At 37.4% G+C, this 16,905-nt stretch overlaps 1 protein-coding gene across 1 annotated transcript in view; it reads left to right on the top strand.

Moving 5' to 3' along the window:
* LOC107693585 (serine/threonine-protein kinase PAK 3-like) overlaps positions 1-16,905 on the top strand; it is a 68,241-nt gene that overhangs the window by 30,174 nt on the left and 21,162 nt on the right. The window contains exons 8-10 of the mRNA XM_016493027.1: positions 623-740; positions 7,600-7,699; positions 7,837-8,033. Coding sequence (XP_016348513.1) covers positions 623-740; positions 7,600-7,699; positions 7,837-8,033 — 415 coding nt within the window. The remainder of the gene's footprint in view (positions 1-622; positions 741-7,599; positions 7,700-7,836; positions 8,034-16,905) is intronic.

Here is a 16,905-nt window from a genome sequence, read left to right as displayed (position 1 = left end):
GTGTGTGTGTGTGTGTGTGTGCGTGCGTGTGTGAATATGGCTATTTGGCCTTATTCGTGAACATAACAAATTTCAATGTACATTGTTCATAAAAGCATGTTCAGACAGAATGTGAATACTCAATTTAATGGTCGAAAGAAAATGGACTACAAATAACAGAAATCTATATTTAGAGGACAAAGCAGTAAATTCAAAATGTGAGATTAATCGGGATAATGCCAAACTTAAGTAATATAAGTTGTTTTATGCTGTTGATAGCCATAATGTTTATTTAATAGCACATACATTAACATTTTTAACAAATGTTTTGTTAACATTTGTTCTGTATTGTTTTCTCAATTGGATTAAATGTTTCTGCTTGTAGTATTCTCATTTGTACATCTTTTTAAATAAAAAAAAAAACTAATAAAAAATCATTCATAAAAATGAATAAATCTGCTATTTGAATAATTGTAAATAACATTAAAAATATTTAGCAAAGCATTACACTTTTTTGCTCAACCTGAAATACTGAAAACTACCTATATAGATACCATATAGGTACCATATTTTACTACCATCTTTGCATTCAGTGGTCAGGTTGATGCCTGTAATATGAATTGTTTTCGTCTTTCTGTCTCAGTTATCTAGTAGGAGATGAGTTGTGGGTGGTGATGGAATATTTGGCAGGTGGTTCACTTACTGATGTGGTAACCGAGACATGCATGGATGAGGGACAGATTGCTGCAGTGTGCAGAGAGGTAACATATACACACAAATTGCACAACATATAGTATATTTAGGGGTGTAATGATACTCTCATGTCATGATTTGGTTTGATTTGATACGATCCTTTAACGATACTTTAAACAAAGCTAAAATAAAAAATATTACATCCAAAACTTGAACAAACTTGGTCCTTCACCTTCATGCACAAGGCAATGGTGATGCCAAAATAGAAATATTCTTAATTCTACATAGCTAAAAATACAGAAATATGCTGTACCTATATGCTCTATCACGGAAAACATACATTTAAAAATGTATTTCAATACTAGTTTTTTTTTTTGTTTTGTTTTTTTTGTCAAGCTCTACATCAGTTTCACAGCAGCACAGAGTGTGGAGCATGAATACTATCCACCTTTTTCCTGAGTAACTGATGAGCGCCGCCATGATGGATTCTAACTTCTGTCTGGGTGCTCTTGTGTTCTGGTCTCCATAGAAATCCATGTTAAAATGGGGTAAAAAGATTGACTGAATTAATTAAACTGATGTTTTTCAATAAAACTAAATATAAAAATGTGCGCAGTTTTAAGCTGTGCTGTAGTTGGCTGCCACAGTAACAGCAATAAGCTTAAGGAATTCCTGTAAAGTACTTGTTTTGCGCACCAGCAAATCCGTCCGTGTCCGGCGTTGTATGCCTTGCATAAATGATGACGAAAGAAAACGAGCATGGCTTGGAGCGCTCAAGTTAAAATACTGTGTGTGAAAAAATAAAGAAAAAGTTAATATAATGAGAGCTCTTATCATTTTGAGGACAAAATCCCGCGAACTTCGCCCTGATCAGGAGCTGTTTGTAGGATATGTGCACTCGTGTGTTTTTAATGCAGCTAACCACGGGTCACTTCATGTCACGTACCCACTCATTAAACTATGACAGGTGAGTTACTGCAAAAAGACATTGTCATTGTGACACTGTAAAGTGATGAAACTATGGCACCATGTGCTTTTTAAAACCATTTTCATAGGTTTAACGTTATATTAGCAGCTCGGAAAATATGTTAATTTGACTAGAAACACCAGAGGCATCGTAAATGTAAATTTAAAGCATGGTTCCAGTCGGGCGAGACTTCCGGGTTCAGGAAAAAGGTGGATTGAAAGAACTTAATACTTAATATGCATTTTAGGGATGTCCCCAGCGGGGCCATTTAAACATTTTTTTAACAGATTAGTGTCAGCCGATCATTATTTTACGTAAGTTGTCATGCTTGTGTCGTGCAGTAGGCGGCGGTATGCACCTTCCAGTAGGTTTGCCAAACGTCATTAAAGGAAAAGAAGAATAACAATTCCAAGAATTCCCACTTTCTTTTTTTATATATAAATAAAAGTTGATTTATACATTAATGTAATTTGGGGAAGGTGTGTTTTGAAGGGTTTTGTTTTGTTTATTGAATGTTTTTATGTTTGTGTATTTTGTATAATGGCCATTATCTGTGTGTATGTGTTTCCCTTTAGGTGTTAATTGGTGCTGGTCACCAAAGTATAAAGCCTAACAGTGTGTGCAGTAGTTAGTGGGGTTCTAAGGTTGAACAGGTACTGCAGTCCATAGACCTCTGTGAGTTAGAGAGAGGCAAATGTAGTCACCTATCTTTATTGTATAATTGTTTTTTTGTTTGTTTTTTTTTACTTTATTTTGTAATTTGGTGTTGAAAATAACATCCCTGAAAGTTGTGCTGAGGCCCGCTGCCCCATTTTTTATTTAATTTTTTTTCCTACTGGTTGAATCTTCCAGTGGTGGGATTGTGCCAGTAGGGGGCAGTAGCATAGTTTTTTTTCTTCCTTTTTTTGCTTTCATTGGTCAGAATGGGACCGAAGAGAGTTGTAAAAGATGATAAACTGGTGGCAACCGGTACAGGAGGAGTTGATGCTGAGGATCTGCCGGAGTGAATCACTATTCAAAGAATGTTACGGTAGAGGAGATACGGGACATGCTTCGTGCCCATATCAAGATGCAGCAACAGAGAGACAAACGACTTGACCAGTAGGCAGCGTGGCAGGAGACCAGATAGAATGCTCTTCAAAATCAATTTACGCTTCTTCAAGAGGAAGTACATACGAGAACAACGCCGACTTCTGTTCCTCCTTCATGTCTTCAATATACCCCTTCAGATCAAGGAGGTGGTCGAGCCAATGTACCTCAGGATTCACCATATATCGCTAGTCAAGCCGTAGTGCAATCAAAGGCTATGACAGAGCCACGTCTACAGCCACTTAATGAAGAAGATGATGTGGAACACTTCCTTACATTCTTTGAGCAGATAGTCAGTGCATGTTGATGGCCCAGATCAGACTGTGCTATGAGGTTAGTGCCGTTACTCACTGGCAAAGCTTATAGTGCTAATGTGAACATGGATATTAATGAGTCCCTTGCCTATGATTATGTGAAAGCAGCAGTTTTAAAGAAATATGATATTAATCCAGAGGCCTTTTGTTTGAGGTTTCATTACATAGAGGTAGCAGCTGATGAGACCCCTAAGGAGCTTTGTCTGCCTTAAGGATACTTTCAACAAGTGGGTACAGCCACAGAATCAGAGTAAGGAGGAAGTTGCAGAGGTGATTATTCTGGAGCAATATCTTCGTATGCTTGCCCCAGAGCTTCAAACATGGGCGAAGGAGCATAACCCTGACTCAGCAGAAAGGGCTGCAGAACTGGCAGATGTTTTTGTTGCAGCACGATGACGAGGCCAACCTTGGTCTTACAACCAATGGAAGACATTCAAAGACCCCAAAAGACCCAGTAAGAGGCCTGTATCACCGACAAAGACTAGTATAACAGGAGGTAAGCCTGTGAGTGATGTTGGCGGTCTTATTAGTGGGAGATTAAGGTCTAACCCCAAAGTTATTGTGTGCTATCAGTGTGGGCAGGAGGGCATACAAAGCCTAGTTGCCCTAATAAACCCTCCACATACGCAAATGTGTGGTGTACCAAGACCAGATAGCCCAACTAGTGCAGCAAAGGTTTCCATACATCATGTAACCATAGGTTTGAATGGTTTGGAAGTAAGTGCTTTAGTTGGAACTGGGAGTACCTGTATGCATATTAATTTATGGAACCATACCTCTCCAGTAGTAATCAAATGTGTTCATGGTGATGAAAGGTACTATCCTACAGCTGATGTTTTTGTGGTAGTGCAGGGACAGTCTTACCTCTTGGAAGTAGGCCTTTCACCAGATTTGCTTTACCCTATGGTGCTGGGTCAAGATCTGCCTGTCCTGTTTGATCTTTTTCCTTTGCCGGTTTGTAATATGGCTGTGTAGGGAGGATGGGGTAGGATTACTTGAAGCCTTACCATTCTTTGATGTAGTCCTAGAAGCAGAGCCTGGTAAGACACAGAAATCTAGGACCCAGAGGAAGAGAGAAAAGATTCGTCATGTAGTGGTGAGTGAAAAGGAACTTGCTCCTGAGAATACATTGGGTTATAAAGTACCCCAAGATATAATACAATTGCAAATGAATGCCTGCAAAGTGGGTGACCTGTATAGTTTGGTAGAGAAGAGTACATTGATAGGCCAGGCAGAGGTGAACAGTAGTCAGGGAGTCTTTTTTTGTTTTCTCCGTGATGGGTTTTTGTTTCGTAAACAGAGTCCTGAGCCACAAATGGTAGTTCCCAAGTATGGTAGGGAATTAGTCCTTTCTTTGAGTCACTCAATACCATGGTCGGGCCATCTAGACAGACGTAAAATAACAGCTTAGATAACATGTCATTTTTACTGGCCAGTTATGAGAAAAGACAGCGATGTTTTGTAATACTTGCCAGCAGTGTCAACAGACCAGTCAACAGACAGTGTCAAGGTTCCTCCTAGAGCCCCACTTGAGCCTCTCCCTGTTATTGGGGTGCCTTTTGAGCAGTTGGGTATGGATATTGTTGGGCCTTTAGAGAGGACTAAGTCAGGGAACCGCTATATGTTGGTAATTACTAGGGGTGTAACGATTCACTCGTTTTCTCGATGCATCGATTACAAACCCTGACAATGCATATGCATCGATCTTGAAACATGGATTTTTGAATCGTGAATCGTCGATTTCGGACAGTAATCGATTTAAAATGCTAAGAATCGAATGAATCGCGATTTCTATAGCGATTCAATGCTTTCAAAATATATACACATTAAATTACTACAAGCACGAAATAATGGATACCTTGAACAGTGTTCGTGCCCTCGCATTTTTCCTTCACGCGCTCCACTATTTACCGCCTGTGACTGTCACTGGATTGCGCTCGCACTCCGTTTCACTGACAAATTTTTTGAGCAGCTGATGTGTGATCTCTCCTTAGTAGTTGTGGCCAGTAATGCAGAATGTTGTTGAACCGAATGTACGAAGAAAACTGTTAAAATAACCACAGCATTAACAACCTTGAAATAAGATCGCAAGGTTTATCTGATAATCAGATTCATGAAAGTAGTGCTCGTTGCTATAGCAAACAGACATCGGGCACGTTTTCTTTCAGAATTATCATTTGCCGATGGAGAGGAAAAGTTAAATACTATAGCATTTTATTTTATGAAAATGAGATAAAGAAGTTTTCGCACTGAAATAGAAGTGATCTCGCGCTCAAAGAAGACCTGCCAGGAAATGCCTAATATGGACAAAGGCATATATCCCTGCAGCTAAGTTAAATAAAACACAGAATGAACTGGTGAAACCTTAAGACAATAAACACAATAAAGAAATAAAATGTATGAATGATGCAGTGCTAATTGACATATCATTTATTACAGTACAGAAACTATAAAGTATATTTTCTACCTAATTCTGTGCAGAAATTTTAAATAATTGTTTGTAGTAGCCTATATAAAACAATCATAAAATTGCCATTAGGAAAAAATGATAGATTACAAATGACTGATTATTGTCCAGCAGTGTATTTGATTTTTTATAGCAAATTCAAAGTACGATAAGAAAATAATTCCTTGTAAAAAAAAAAAATAATAATAATAATACATTCATAAATAGGCCTACATAAAATTGTTCCCAACTTCTTGGTAAGAGCAGCGGCACTGACTGATTTGACTCGGAAGAACTGTTTGAACCAGGTTCAGTGGACAGAGGAAGTGGATCGGGCTTTTCAGAATATTAAGGATGCTCTGTGCCAAGAGCCAGTTTTATTTTGTCCTGATTTTGATAAACTTTTTATACTGCAAACTGATGCTTCAGATATTAGCGTAAAAACCGTTCTTCTTCAGGGGATGCAAGGAGATCGACACCCCATCGCTTACATCAGTTGCAAGTTGTTCCCGCGAGAGGTACGATACTGAATTGTCGAGAAAGAATGTTTGGCGATAAAATGGGCCCTTGACATTTTCAAGTATTATCTGCTTGGACGGGAGTTTGTACTGGAGACTGATCATAAAGCACTACATTGGATGAACCGTATGAAGGATTCAAATGCTAGGATGATGTGCTTGCATTTGTCTATCCAGCCTTATCGATTCACCATCCAGCATGTCCCCGGCCAAGATAATGTGACAGTTAATTCCAAGATATCCCACTTTCTTTTTTTTTTATAAATGAAAGTTGATTTATAAATTAATGTAATTTGTGGAAGGTGTGGATTGAAGGGTTTTGTTTTGTTTATTGAATGTCTTTATGTTTGTGTATTTTGTATAATGGCCATTGTCTGTGTTTCCCTTTAGGTGTTAATTGGTGCTGGTCACCAAAGTATAAAACCGGTGTGTAGTTAGTAGGGTTCTAAGGTTGAACAGGTACTGCAGTCCATAGACTTCTGTGAGTTAGAGAGGGGCAAATGTAGTCACGTATGTTTATTGTATTTGTTATTTATTGTACGTTTTTTTTTCCTTCTTTTTATTTTTTTTGAGTTGTTTTATTTTGTCATTTTGTGTAAAAAATCCCTGAAAGTTGTGCTGAGACCCACTGCCCCTGTTTTTTTTTCCTACTGTTTGCATCTTCCACAACACAGTTCTCGTTACCAATTCTGAAATGCCCGGAATCACTCGCCAGGCAGGTGCATAGTTTGAGAGAGGTTGAATATTCTACACTGTATATAAGGTAGTCCGCCATTTTGTGACCGGGGCTTTTCTTGGCGGTCTGTTTATTCTGTCTTTATTTTGCATTTATTAAAGGAAAATACACTGAACAACACACTTTCTCGTTCGCAATAGGCGAGGGAATCACAGAACAAATATGCACATGAGTGTGAGAAAACTTAGCTTTATCTAGCACCCCCATAGAACTGGGCCTGGCTGACGAAATGTGTTGGAAAATGCAAAATGTATTTATTTTTATTTTTTTATTTATTTATTTATTTGAATTGTTGTTGGTTGAACTATCTTGTTTTGGTGATCTGTTTTATTATAGAACATGATCTGTTTAATTTTTAATAATACGGGTTGTTATTGTTTAGGTGAAACTGTTCTGTTTCTGAGATCATAAAAAGTGCAATTATTCAGCTTATTGTACAAACACAAGAAGTTTAAATCAGTAGTTCCATATTCATAATTAAATTTTTTATTATTTGTACAAAGAAACTCTCTGCACATCCCTGTATAAATTGGATTACCAACTTTATAACTTTAATGTACTTGAAGTGTGCACCAAGCATTAGGAAAATACAAGTATTGGATCGGGACTTGGTATCAGCACAAACTTAATATTCAATGACTTGGATCAGATCGGGGGCACAAAAAACCTGATCGGTAAATCCCTAATCTTAATACATGTCACAAATCTTTTTTAACACCCACAATGCATATCGTCATAATTTTTGTACCGCAATTTACAATGGCATGGCATATTGATACACCCCTAATACATACACACAGACTGAATTACTATGAAGATCTGATCTGACTTAACTCTTTTTGGATGTGACTTCACAGTGTCTACAGGCTCTGGATTTCCTCCATTCTAATCAGGTGATTCATAGAGATATCAAGAGTGATAACATTCTGCTGGGCATGGATGGTTCAGTGAAACTAAGTAAGTTAAACAAAAATTAAACTGCCTTTTATTTCTTTTTTTCATTACTGGTGTTACAAACACAACTCACATTTTCTTTATAAATGTCCTGTTATCCATAAAAGACCAAGGTCTTAACCTTCTCTCTCTTTCTAAAGCGGATTTTGGGTTCTGTGCTCAGATCACACCTGAGCAGAACAAGCGTAGCACCATGGTGGGCACACCCTACTGGATGGCCCCAGAAGTCGTAACCCGGAAAGCCTATGGCCCCAAAGTAGACATCTGGTCCCTGGGTATCATGGCGATTGAAATGGTGGAGGGAGAGCCACCATATCTGAATGAGAACCCACTCAGGGTAAGACCTTGCAGAGCTTTATAAAGCAACATCATATATTTTGTTGGAGAAAAAAAACACAAACCAATCCTAAATGCAGTAATTAGTAAAAAAAAAAAAAAACCTGAAACTGATTAGCTTTCTATGATAAGTAAGTAGTACAGCATCTGAGTTGGACACATAAATGCCTTGATCATTTAATAATTGGTGATTGCCTGTTGATGACCTGAAGAGTAAAACATTTAATCTATTTAAATAAAACTGGGAGAAATAACATTAATGTGTGCTACATTGTAACTTGAATTGAATGTACACACTTTTCTATAATCCCTTGTGAAAAAGAAGTACACTTTAGCATACTTTAAAAAATTTATGTATTTCATAAATAATAAGTCAAGTCACCTTTATTTGTATAGTGCTTTATACAATGCAGATTGTGTCAAAGCAGCTTTACAGTGTCAAACAGCAAAAATCGTTTGTCAATAATGCAAGAGGACAATAACAGACAGTCAATTTTTCAGTTACAGTCAGTTCATCGAAGATTCAGTGACGTCATCATCCAGTTCAGCTCTCTTCCAGTAGTGTCTGTGCAATCAAGCTGACAATATTGCCAGAAATTAAGCATCCCCAACTAAGCAAGCCAAAGACAACAGTGGCAAGAAACCAAAACTCCATCGGTGACAGAAATTGAGAAAAACCTTCGGAGAAACCAGGCTCAGTCGGGGGGCCAGTTCTTCTCTGGCCAGACGAACACCAGCATGGTGTTAATTCCAGGTTGCAACACAGGTCAGATTGTGTAGAGGACTTGTCTGGTTCCCGTGGTCTTGTCCCGATGGCCGTCTAGTTGACAAAGTCTTAGCAGGGGATCTGTCTCTAGGACTCATCTAGTTGACATGGTCTCCACTCTGGTCATCACTAGGTGCTGATCCACCCTCTTGTCTGGATATGGACTGGATCTGGGTTGCTTCCGTGAACATCTGGTCTAGAAATGGACTGGATCTGGGTGGCTACGGTAACCTCAGAATAAGAATGAAACAGACTAATATTAGAGTTTGGGAGCTAAATAGGAAAAGGATCTGCCGCCCACTGTTGATTTTGATATTCTATGTATTATCAAATGGCCAGAGTTTTGAGATTGCAGCAGACGTGAAGGATTATAATGTGATATGAGCTCGCTCAAGTACTGAGCAGCTAAACCATTCAGGACTTTATAAGTAATTAGCAAGATTTTAAAATGTATACAATGTTCAGTAGGGAGCCAGTGCAGAGTTGAAAGAACCGGGCTAATATGGTCAGACTTCTTGGTTGTTGTAAGAACTCTAGCTGCTGCATTTTGAACCAGCTGGAGTTTGTTTATTAAGCATGCTGAGCAACCACCCAATAAAGCATTACAATAATCTAACCTTGAGGTCGTGAACAAAAACATTAATTAACGTTCCTGCATTTGACACTGAGAGCATTGGTCATAATTTAGATATATTTTTAAGATGGAAATATGCGGCTTTATAAATTCCAGACACTTTAAAGAATATACTTTAGTGTTAATAGAATGTAATGTTTTCGGATTCATAATTTCATATTATTTAAAATTAAAATCTAATATATTTAAAATTTATATTAAATGTAATTAGTTGCACTTTAGTGTGATTTTTTTTTTGACCCACTTATGTCAGTCTTATATGCAGAGGTGGGTAGAGTATCCAAAAACTGTCCTCAAGTAAAAGTACAAGTACTAATATAAATAATTACTCAAGTAAGAGTAAAAGTATTAATCCTAATAGTTACTATAGTTAGTAGTAATATTTAGTAAAAGTAAAAAAGTATCCAATGAAAAAATTACTCAAGTAACCAGTGACTGATTTTCAGGGTATTTTTTACTTATAAGCGATTTTATAACTAATTTATCAAATGTATCTGTGTTGTTTGTTTTGTCAAATTTACCCAGTCACTTTAATCAATCACAATACTATAGACTGCTACCAGTCTCGTTTTTTTCAGCATCAACAAAAGCCATCTTTACACTGCAACAGTTTAACAGTAGCTGCATCTGACATGGCATTTATGTTTATTTACACAGACTGTTTAATGCTTCTCATGTACACGTATTTACACAAAAATTGCATAATGTAAATAGCCTATAAATAAAAAAAAAACACAAAAAAAACAGGAACTCATTAGAGTGTGAAGCTGCAATATCATGAAAAGAAACCGTTATTGCTGATTATTGCTCTTGATATTGTAATAATGATCATTATTTTCGATTAGGCCTAATAGAAAGGGGAAAAGCATTAACCGTTTATGAATTGCTTTTTACAGATAATTATTTCTATCAGTAGCATGAAAAACAAAACAGTTATTCAAACTGGGAATAGATTATATAAAGAAAGCGAAAGAACACTGAAGCGGTCCATGACTTGAGTGTAATGCGAGTTATGCACTTTCGCAAAAACTCCCGTTATAATCACTGAAGCTGTCTACACTGCACAATCAATCTCTTTTCTGCAGTTTGTTATTTAAGCTGATGAGAGAATTTACTAATGAAGTTTCAGAATTCAGTCAATGAGCATGCTCGCTGACAACTCTGGAGTTCTCTGCGTTGACAAATCAAAATGCCTCTGACTGGATATTGCATTCATAAGCTCAACAGAAACGTGTGTGATTAGTTATAATGCTCAATGTTGCAAACCGTGCTCAAAAACAAATCTGATGCAACATAATAAAGCAAATCTACTATTAATAAAATGCCAGAAATGGAGCAGGGTTGCAAGTCTACAAGATGGTAACTCTCCAGGAGCAGGGTTGTAGATCCCTGCAGTAGAATTTGCAGATTTGGTTTCAGTTGACTGTAGGTTCATTGCCACTTTATCCAATGATCTTTATATTCTCTGTGTTCTTAAATTTCCCGGTACGAATAAGAAACCGCTTCAGACAATTCTGTGCGTGCAGGGAACTGAATAAATCGAGAACCATTTCAGACCATTTTGCCAACTTGTTTGATCAAGGCCTTGAACAGAATTGACTCAAAAGAGTGATTAATTTATTAATGGGGCATTGCTCATGCCCAAGAAAAAAAGCGCTTGGAATAAACTACACATTTCTTAACATGTATTGCATTAAAATTAAGTAATGAGAGGAATGTTGCCCAGTGTAGCTAAGTAAAAGTTCCCTTTCAGTCATTCAGTTCTGACACTAGGGATGCATTTGGGAGCCCAGAATCCTCTGACATCATTGAGAAAAGGCCAATGAAATTGGCGAGCAAAATTTGCATAGCTGGCCACGCCACGGACATCCGGGCATAAATAGGCCAGCGTGGCATTGGCTCACTCATTCTGTTCTTCGGATCCGATGCAACATCTCTTTGGGAGATGCAGCACTGCATTCACCTCTCAATCTTCTCGTCGTTGGATCTATGGCACAAGCAGCGGTTTCTCCCTTGCCCATACACAGATAAGTGTAATGAGGGTAACCATGGGTGCTTCAACTGTGATCTTTGAGAGAAGATTTCCTCTTAAAAGAACAGTTTCACAGATGGATTTGTGTGTGTTTACAGCTTGCCTTTCCATCAGTGTCCTTCTGGTTGCAGTTTGTACATCTCACCCTCTGACAGCAACCCTCTTTGCAAACCTTGGAAATAGAATAGCCGTTTACTCGCCAGACTAATATACTATATACAGTGTAGCGAATCAGCTCAAAGGGGAAATATGAATAATTAATCATAACTAGTTATAATTAATTATAAATAATTAGATCCGCTGTAAGTATTTACTTTTCCTGTAAATACTTTTCCTGTAAATAAAATACTGTGTTCCTGTGGCTCAGTGGTAGAGCATTGCGTTAGCAGCGCAAAAGGTCATGGGTTTGATTCCCAGGGAAGGACAGTAACAACATACACAATGACCTGAAGGATATGTGTGTTCATTCAAAGAAAGGTTTTCCTATGAATTAATTAGAGAAGAGTCCATTTTTACTGTGCATTGTGTCTTTCCTATGGAAAATGTAGTGAGTTTCTCTACCCACGTTCCCACTGGCAATAAAACCAGTGATATCAGCATTGGTTGCCATGGAATCAGAAGCCTATTCGTTCGCAGACATCCTGGCACCCAGCATGTTTATTGGGTGAGGGGTCTGTGATTATTTGTTAATCTAATGAATAATTTATTTGTTAAATCAAATGAAAAATGGTGTGTCTGAGTGGTCCAGACGCTACAATAGTATATATATATATATATGTGTAAAATGGCACAACTTTTTAAACATATGAAAGTACATTCTTAACATCAGTCAGTCAAGCATTATAATTTGATATGATAATCAATCATTATTTAATGATTGAACTTCAGTAATTAGAATTAAAACTTGGTAGCCATGTATGAATGCATATTTGTCATTTTAACTGAACTTGGGACTGATGGTGGTGCTTAAGATATTGTTGGTCATTCAGTGTTTCTGTAAAAAAAAAAAAATTATAATAATACTAATAAGATTAATGAGCTGCTGGGTTCATAAATAGTAATCATGTTGTTTGCGTTCACTCAAACGTATTTGCTGAAATCAAAACAGGGCCAATAATAGGTGAGCGCCAGCCAATGAGATTGCCGTTTGCACATTAGTTCCGCCCACTACCGGAGAAACCATCAGTATTTTATGGTTGTTCTTAAAAGCTGAAGAATTCCAAATGAACTCCGTTATTTTGACAGGAAAATACAAGAAAGAATATCGTTTACAATTAGCATGCAATTCTGCATGGTATGTAAGACTCTCTGTGTGAGTGTATGAAACAATGCTCTCAGCGAAGCGATGGCGAGTCGTGTACCTTCAAACAAGAGTTTACGGTACGTCAAATCAGGGCCGTGCACAGACATTTTGAGGGGCAGTGGCCAAAACTAAAAAGGGGCACTAGGGGGGTGGGTGCTTGTTAGGGGGGAATGGAAGGCACCCATTTACTTTAAAAACTGTTTTTGGCTTGTCATAGTAACATTTTAGCATAACATATGGTTGTTACATCAAAGCAAATTGATCTAGGTCTAAAAATATTTATGATACATATAGGGGATTTAGCAACATACCAAAGAGTACAACCAAAGAGAAGAAATATTTGAACGATTTTTTTCCCTGTTTAGAACAAAGCAAATAAACTACAGATCTGAGAGTGTTCTGAATTTTTTATTGGCAAATCATTTTGAAATTTAAATAAATATAATAAATAATAATAAAATAACAGTTAAATAATTTAAATGCTTATCTAGAAATCATAGGCTGCGTTTACACTTGGCATTAACATGCGATCACTGTGATCCGATCAAGCAGATCGGATGATCAGTCAATCAGGACATGGCGCGTTTACACTTGGCAACATCAACTGACTTCTCTATCTGGATAACCGATCGGATCTGTCTTTCCTGCGCAATATTTAAATAAGTCTGCGGTGCAAAGTCAAACTGAAGTGGTGGGTTTTCTTTTGAAAACTATTTTCAGTCACGGGACATTTTACAAATCAAAATAAATGTACGAGTCTCACTAGCGCTCTGTTCCTTCCGTAAGATCGGGAGAGAGGGGGGTGGCGTTTGCGTGATGTCGACCTGTGTAAACCGAATGCTGTGGGGTAAATTGAGTCAGCATTTTAACTTACCCCATCATAAGGCACTGTAGTTAAGTTAAATCTCTGAATTATAAACTGGAATTTTAATGTGATTGTCACCGTTATGAACTATTGTGTTTGTTTTCATTTGATCCCTCATGTTCCATTGACCTAGTTTCTGTCTCCCCTTGATTTTATTATCCTCCCCATATAAGTTGTATTCAGTTCAGTGTTTCTTTGTCCGGTCTAGTCAACGCGTACGTGTTTCTTATGCCTTCCTGTTGTGGATTACCTTGTGTGGATAATATTAAAAGACTTTTACTATCATCTTCATCTTCGTGCGAGTTCATTCTACACAGAACCGTGACAGTGATATTACTGGTTTAGTTTATCATCTATACATATTTTGTAGTTTAATTGATAGGGACAGTGTACAAGTGCACCAAATCCTTCTCTGATAAGAACCAGAAAATGCTTTTCATCGCATTATAATCAGATATATCTTTCCACCTGTAGTCCCTAATGGCCAACAAACTCTCTGTTTAGTTTGTTTTTAGGAAGGCTACAACTTTGGTGTTCAACAGATTGTTTCAGAAATGCAAACAATTAAATACTGACATTTAAACCTCATTTGGTTGGTTTTATGTTTTTAAAGTTAACTTTATGAAAATAAATATGACTGTTTGTAAAAGGAAATAATTAAATTAGTTGTATATTGTTATTCATTTGACATGGATTTGAATCAGATTTGGTCAGATGGTAATTTTACACCCAGATGGTGCATCTTACCCACTGACTCGACTCGGGTCAACTTACCCCTAACCCGGGGCAAACTGAGCCATGGGAACACTTTTATTATAAGAAGCCATATTTTTAGAACCCTTTGTCAAAGATACATTCTGATCATTCAAAATGATAGGAATACTTTCATTAGGATGTACTTTCATTGTACTTCTGTATAATTTTAACTTATCTTGAGGACCACATAAGTAAAAAATGTGGCCAGCCTAAGGCACACCTGTGCAATAATCATGCTGTCTAATCAGCATCTTGATATGCCACACCTGTGAGGTGAATGGATTATCTCGGCAAAGGAGAAGTGCTCACTAACACAGATTTAGACAGATTTGTGAACAATATTTGAGAGAAATAGGCCTTTTGTGTACATAGAAAAAGTCTTAGATCTTTGAGTTCAGCTCATGAAAAATGGGGGCAAAAACAAAAGTGTTGCGTTTATAATTTTGTTCAGTGTATAAACTTTCATAAGAGCACTTGACAAAGTTATTGTAGTTATGTATTGTTGCAATAGACAACTGATAAAATTATCCACCCTTAAATATAGTAAAGTATTAACAAATTTTGATGCAATAAATAGGGTATGATTTAAAAATAATCATCCCTCCAAAACAGAGAAAACATCTTTCACAAACATCTACGTCTGTCTCCTTTAAAGTGTTTATAGTGTATACAATGAGTTGTATTTGTAGGGGTTATTATAACACAATTCTTTAACACCAACCCCCATCACCCCCCAGACCTCACTAATTTTCAAAGCCTGGGTACGACCATGCCCCTAACCTGGGGCAAACTGAGCCATGGGAACACTTTTTTATAAGAAGCCATATTTTTAGAACCCTTTGTCATAGATACATACTGATCATTTAAAATTATAGGAATACTTTCATTAGGATAGGATATAGGATAGATACTTTCATTGTACTTCTGCATCATTTTAACTTATCACATGAGAGGACCACATAAGTAAAAAATGACTAATCTTACCCCACTCTCCCCTATAAGTATTAGGCATTTAATTTAATATTTTACAGCATAAATCTATATTATATACTAATAAAGGCATTTAATTTAATATTTTACAGCATTAATCTATATTATATACAAATAAACAACTCATTTAGAACATTTATATTATTTTTAAACTATTTATTGGCCTACTATTAATATGGTTTTAATACAATATTATGTGTTATAGATTACTAGTATCAAGACAAGTGATTATAATGGGAAATATACTTAATTACAAGAATTAAAGTGTAACAAACTGCTAAATATTATATATGATGATTTACCTGCTGGCTTGCTGGAGCTTTGTATTCATGTTTGCAATGTTGAACTGCCTTTAGCAGCCTCCCTTCGCTCTTTCTCTCTGTCTCTGTCTTCTTTTTTGCGAAGGCATTTTTTTTGTCTACAAAGTGTGTCAACAACAGCACATTTTGTGTTATTTATATTAGATATGATCAGGTACAATAATTTGATTAGACATTTTAATTCTAAGAACGTGGATATTTTGTTGTTATCACTTTTAAAAGACCGAGAGCAAATCATTACCGACAGAAATACAAAAACAAACTACCAAATTACTAATTCAGCGAATCATCCACTGACTGTAATGTGGATTGTAATGCATCTACCTGTTAATGCAACGACATTGGGAACTCCACTCCAGAGAGCAGCACACAGATCGTGAGTGATGCTGCGGAGCAGGCGGGAAAACATGGAGCGGATTAGTGGAATCGGCGTACAGACCGCTTGAGCTGGGGTGATGGGGGGGATTGGTCATCAGTCAATCAGGACACGGCGCGTTTACACTTGGCAACATCAGCTGACTTCTCGATCTGGATAACCGATCGGATCTGTATTTCCCGCGCAATATTTAAATAAGTCTGCGGTGCAAAGTCGACCTGAAGTGGTGGGTTTTCTTTTGAAAACTATTTTCAGTCACGGGACATTTTACAAATCAAAATAAATGTACGAGTCTCACTAGTGCTCTGTTCTTCCGACAGATCGGGAGAGAGAGAGAGGGCGGCGTTTTGTGTGATGTCGACCTGCGAATGCAGACACGATGGCTGGATTGCGTTTACGTTTCACTGAGATCCGATCACAATGCGTCCTCGACTACCTCTCGACCAGGACACGCCGATCGGATAACATTCCGATCAGAAGCGCGTTTACACTTGCCTTTTCTAAGTTGTCAGCCTAAGTTGTATTCAGTTCAGTGTTTCTTTGTCCGGTCTAGTCAACGCGTACGTGTTTCTTATGGTTATCACTTTTAAAAGACCGAGAGCAAATCATTACCGACAGAAATGCAAAAACAAACTACCAAATTACCAATTCAGCGAATCATCCATTGACTGTAATGTGGATTGTAATGCATCTACCTGTTAATGCAACGGCATTGGGAACTGTGGTCTCCACTCCAGAGAGCAGCACACAGATCGTGAGAAATGCTGCGGAGCGGGCGGGAAAACACGGAGCGGATTACCGGAATTAGCGGATCTTTAGGGGAGCGGGAAC

This window comes from Sinocyclocheilus anshuiensis, unplaced genomic scaffold, assembly GCF_001515605.1.
Source record: "Sinocyclocheilus anshuiensis isolate Anshui unplaced genomic scaffold, SAMN03320099.WGS_v1.1 scaffold1702, whole genome shotgun sequence".
In the NCBI taxonomy this organism is placed as follows: domain Eukaryota; kingdom Metazoa; phylum Chordata; class Actinopteri; order Cypriniformes; family Cyprinidae; genus Sinocyclocheilus; species Sinocyclocheilus anshuiensis.
The sequence above is the reverse complement of the archived record's forward strand: the minus strand, read 5'-3'. Positions and strand labels throughout refer to the sequence as shown.